The 2,342-nt window shown below is 51.9% G+C and overlaps 1 protein-coding gene across 1 annotated transcript in view; it reads right to left on the bottom strand.

Annotated features, from left to right (window-relative positions):
* TBX10 (T-box transcription factor 10) overlaps positions 1-681 on the bottom strand; it is a 14,750-nt gene extending 14,069 nt beyond the window's left edge. The window contains exon 1 of the mRNA XM_069066122.1: positions 609-681. Coding sequence (XP_068922223.1) covers positions 609-681 — 73 coding nt within the window. The remainder of the gene's footprint in view (positions 1-608) is intronic.
* Between the last annotated feature and the right edge of the window lie 1,661 nt (positions 682-2,342).

The raw sequence follows: 2,342 nt of genomic DNA on the forward strand, positions 1-2,342 counted from the left end.
CACCCGTTCTTTGGTATCTGGTTGTTTGTTGTGTGGTGTGGTTTGCTGTCTTTTCTCTCGTCCTCTCCCTCTCCCCCCCCCCCCCCCCCGAGGCAATGAGTGGGATGGGTCTCGAGAATCTGGAGTTTGTTTTGTAGTTTTTCCTTGTTGTCCGTGTGCCTGCCTCGGGCAACAGCCTCTCCTCTCCCTTTTTAGTTCTGAGCCCCTAAAACGCCCCCAGCCCCAGGCTATTGGAAATCCTGTTAAGTAAAAGTGTTTGCGGCTAGGGTCTATCCCCAAGTAAGAGGTATCAGACCCTAGTGAGTCCCGCCACGCCCAGGACTGATCCGGGAGCGGTGCAGAGAAGTTGGAGCTACTGATGCCCGCTCCTCCCTCCTAAGGAAACTAACATTCAGTTAGTGAAGTGGAAGGCACCGCCTGGGGCGGTGATGAGTTGCCCACTCGGGGATGTCTCCAAGTGGATGCTGGCTGACCTCTAGTAGGGGATGTGGCAAGGGGAATCCCAAGTCGAGATTCCGATTCTGAGCGATGCCCTCAGAGACGCGGAAGAGAAACACACGAGCTCTAAGAGGTGGGCCGCTTTCCTGATGCTCTGGGGCCGTTTTTACCTTCCTCCAGATTCTGCTGCTCTCCTAGAGACGCAGCCGCGGGTGAATCCCCCAACAAGTGAGCCGCCCCCATAACGGGAATTCCTCCCATTACTTTATACTTTTCACAGTGTTTACTCATCCGTGATCCCAGTCTCCAAGGAGAGAGGGGCATGTGTTCTTTTAAATTAACCAATTAATTAATGTATAACAATTTTTAAAAATTTAGTTCCAAATTCTTTCCCTCCTCTACTGATTGAGAAGGTAAGCGATATGTTCATCCCTTTTAAAGACGAGTAAACCGAGGCCCAGAGAATATGAAGGCTAGAGAAGCAGTGAGCCAGGTTGGGATGCGACCTTGACTCTGGGGTCAGAGGCCCTGGGTTCAAACCCCACTTCTGATGCTAGCTGATCTTCATCACTTCACCCCATAGGTCTCAGTTTCCTCCTCTGCAAAAGGAAGGTGGGGTTTGGCCCTTAAGGTCCCTTTCTGGCTTACTCCAGGGGTTAGTGCCTGCCCCTGCCCCACACCAATGGCCAAGGATTTATTTGGAGTAACTTAGTTGAGCACACGTCATCTCCATTCGCACGGAGGCTCCTGGAGCATTGAAGTGCAGTGAGGAGATCGCAGCAAAGCTTTCCATTGGTATCTCATGGCTTCTCTTGTGGAAAAGGTAGAGAGACGAAGGTGAGGGGACGACAGGGCTGGGTTCAGAGCTGATGGGCTCAAAGGGGTCGTCAGTGATGGTTCTATGTCCACCTGACAGGAGGGCACCAGGGCCAGGAAGATTGAGTTCTGCATGGGGCACTTTCCGGCACACACAGTGGCCACTCCCCTCTCAGACTGAGTTATGGAGGCCGAATTCGTGCTAAGGACTGGAGCAGACTCGTTCTGGGCCCTGCCTGCCAACTCTGCCCCAGCCCTTCCACCCAGCAGCAGAAAGCGTCTGAGCCCTGAGAATCTCTTGGGCCATCGATTGAGCTCTTGTCTGGGCCTGGGTTCTCAGACAAGGTCTGCCTATTCACCTCTCTACTGCCTGGAGACCTTAACTCTTGAGTTAATTCTGGTGGAACAGGGAGGTTCTCGAAAGGAATCCATCTATGCTCTATCAAACCATTTTACAACTCCGAGTTTTCTTTGAGTCAGCCTGCCCCCCCGCCCCACCTCCATAAGTTAACTGGTGAAGTCAGTGGGTCTATACTTCCAAACTCTCCCTGGATCACAATTTAGACTTCAGACCTGCCTTGTCATGGGGGCAGGGGGTCCTAGGTAAGTGGGGCTTCGAGCATTGATGGGAGGCCAGATAGGGATGATGAAGGGCCCCCAAGGAGCCTAGAGTGACAGGACCTGCCCTGAGTTCCTGGGATTTGCCTATATGGGGGAGGTTTGGATTCTCACCCACTGGATTCTCAGGGGAGCTAGGCGGCCCAGGGAACAGTGCTGGACATGGAGAAGGAAAGGTCTGAGTGTGAATCCTGTCTCAGACATTTATTAGGTGTGTGACTCTGAGCAAGGCACTTAAAAAAAATCTGCACTAGTCTCAGTTTCCTCATCTGTAAAATGGGAATTATAATAGCACCTCCCTACCAGAGCTGAAAGGATCAAATGAGGTACTATTTACAAAACATTTAGTGTGCTAAGCACCCTATGTGCCTGGCTGTAGTCGGTGCTTAATAAATATTTGTCTCTTCCCTCCCTCCCTTCCATCCTTCCTTCTAGTTCTGTCCCTCTCCCAGCCGCCTTGGAGGCGGAAG

This window comes from Petaurus breviceps, unplaced genomic scaffold, assembly GCF_028583685.1.
Source record: "Petaurus breviceps papuanus isolate PSGF00001 unplaced genomic scaffold, PetGlider_PUasm1.0 90721, whole genome shotgun sequence".
Classification (NCBI taxonomy): Eukaryota; Metazoa; Chordata; class Mammalia; order Diprotodontia; family Petauridae; genus Petaurus; species Petaurus breviceps.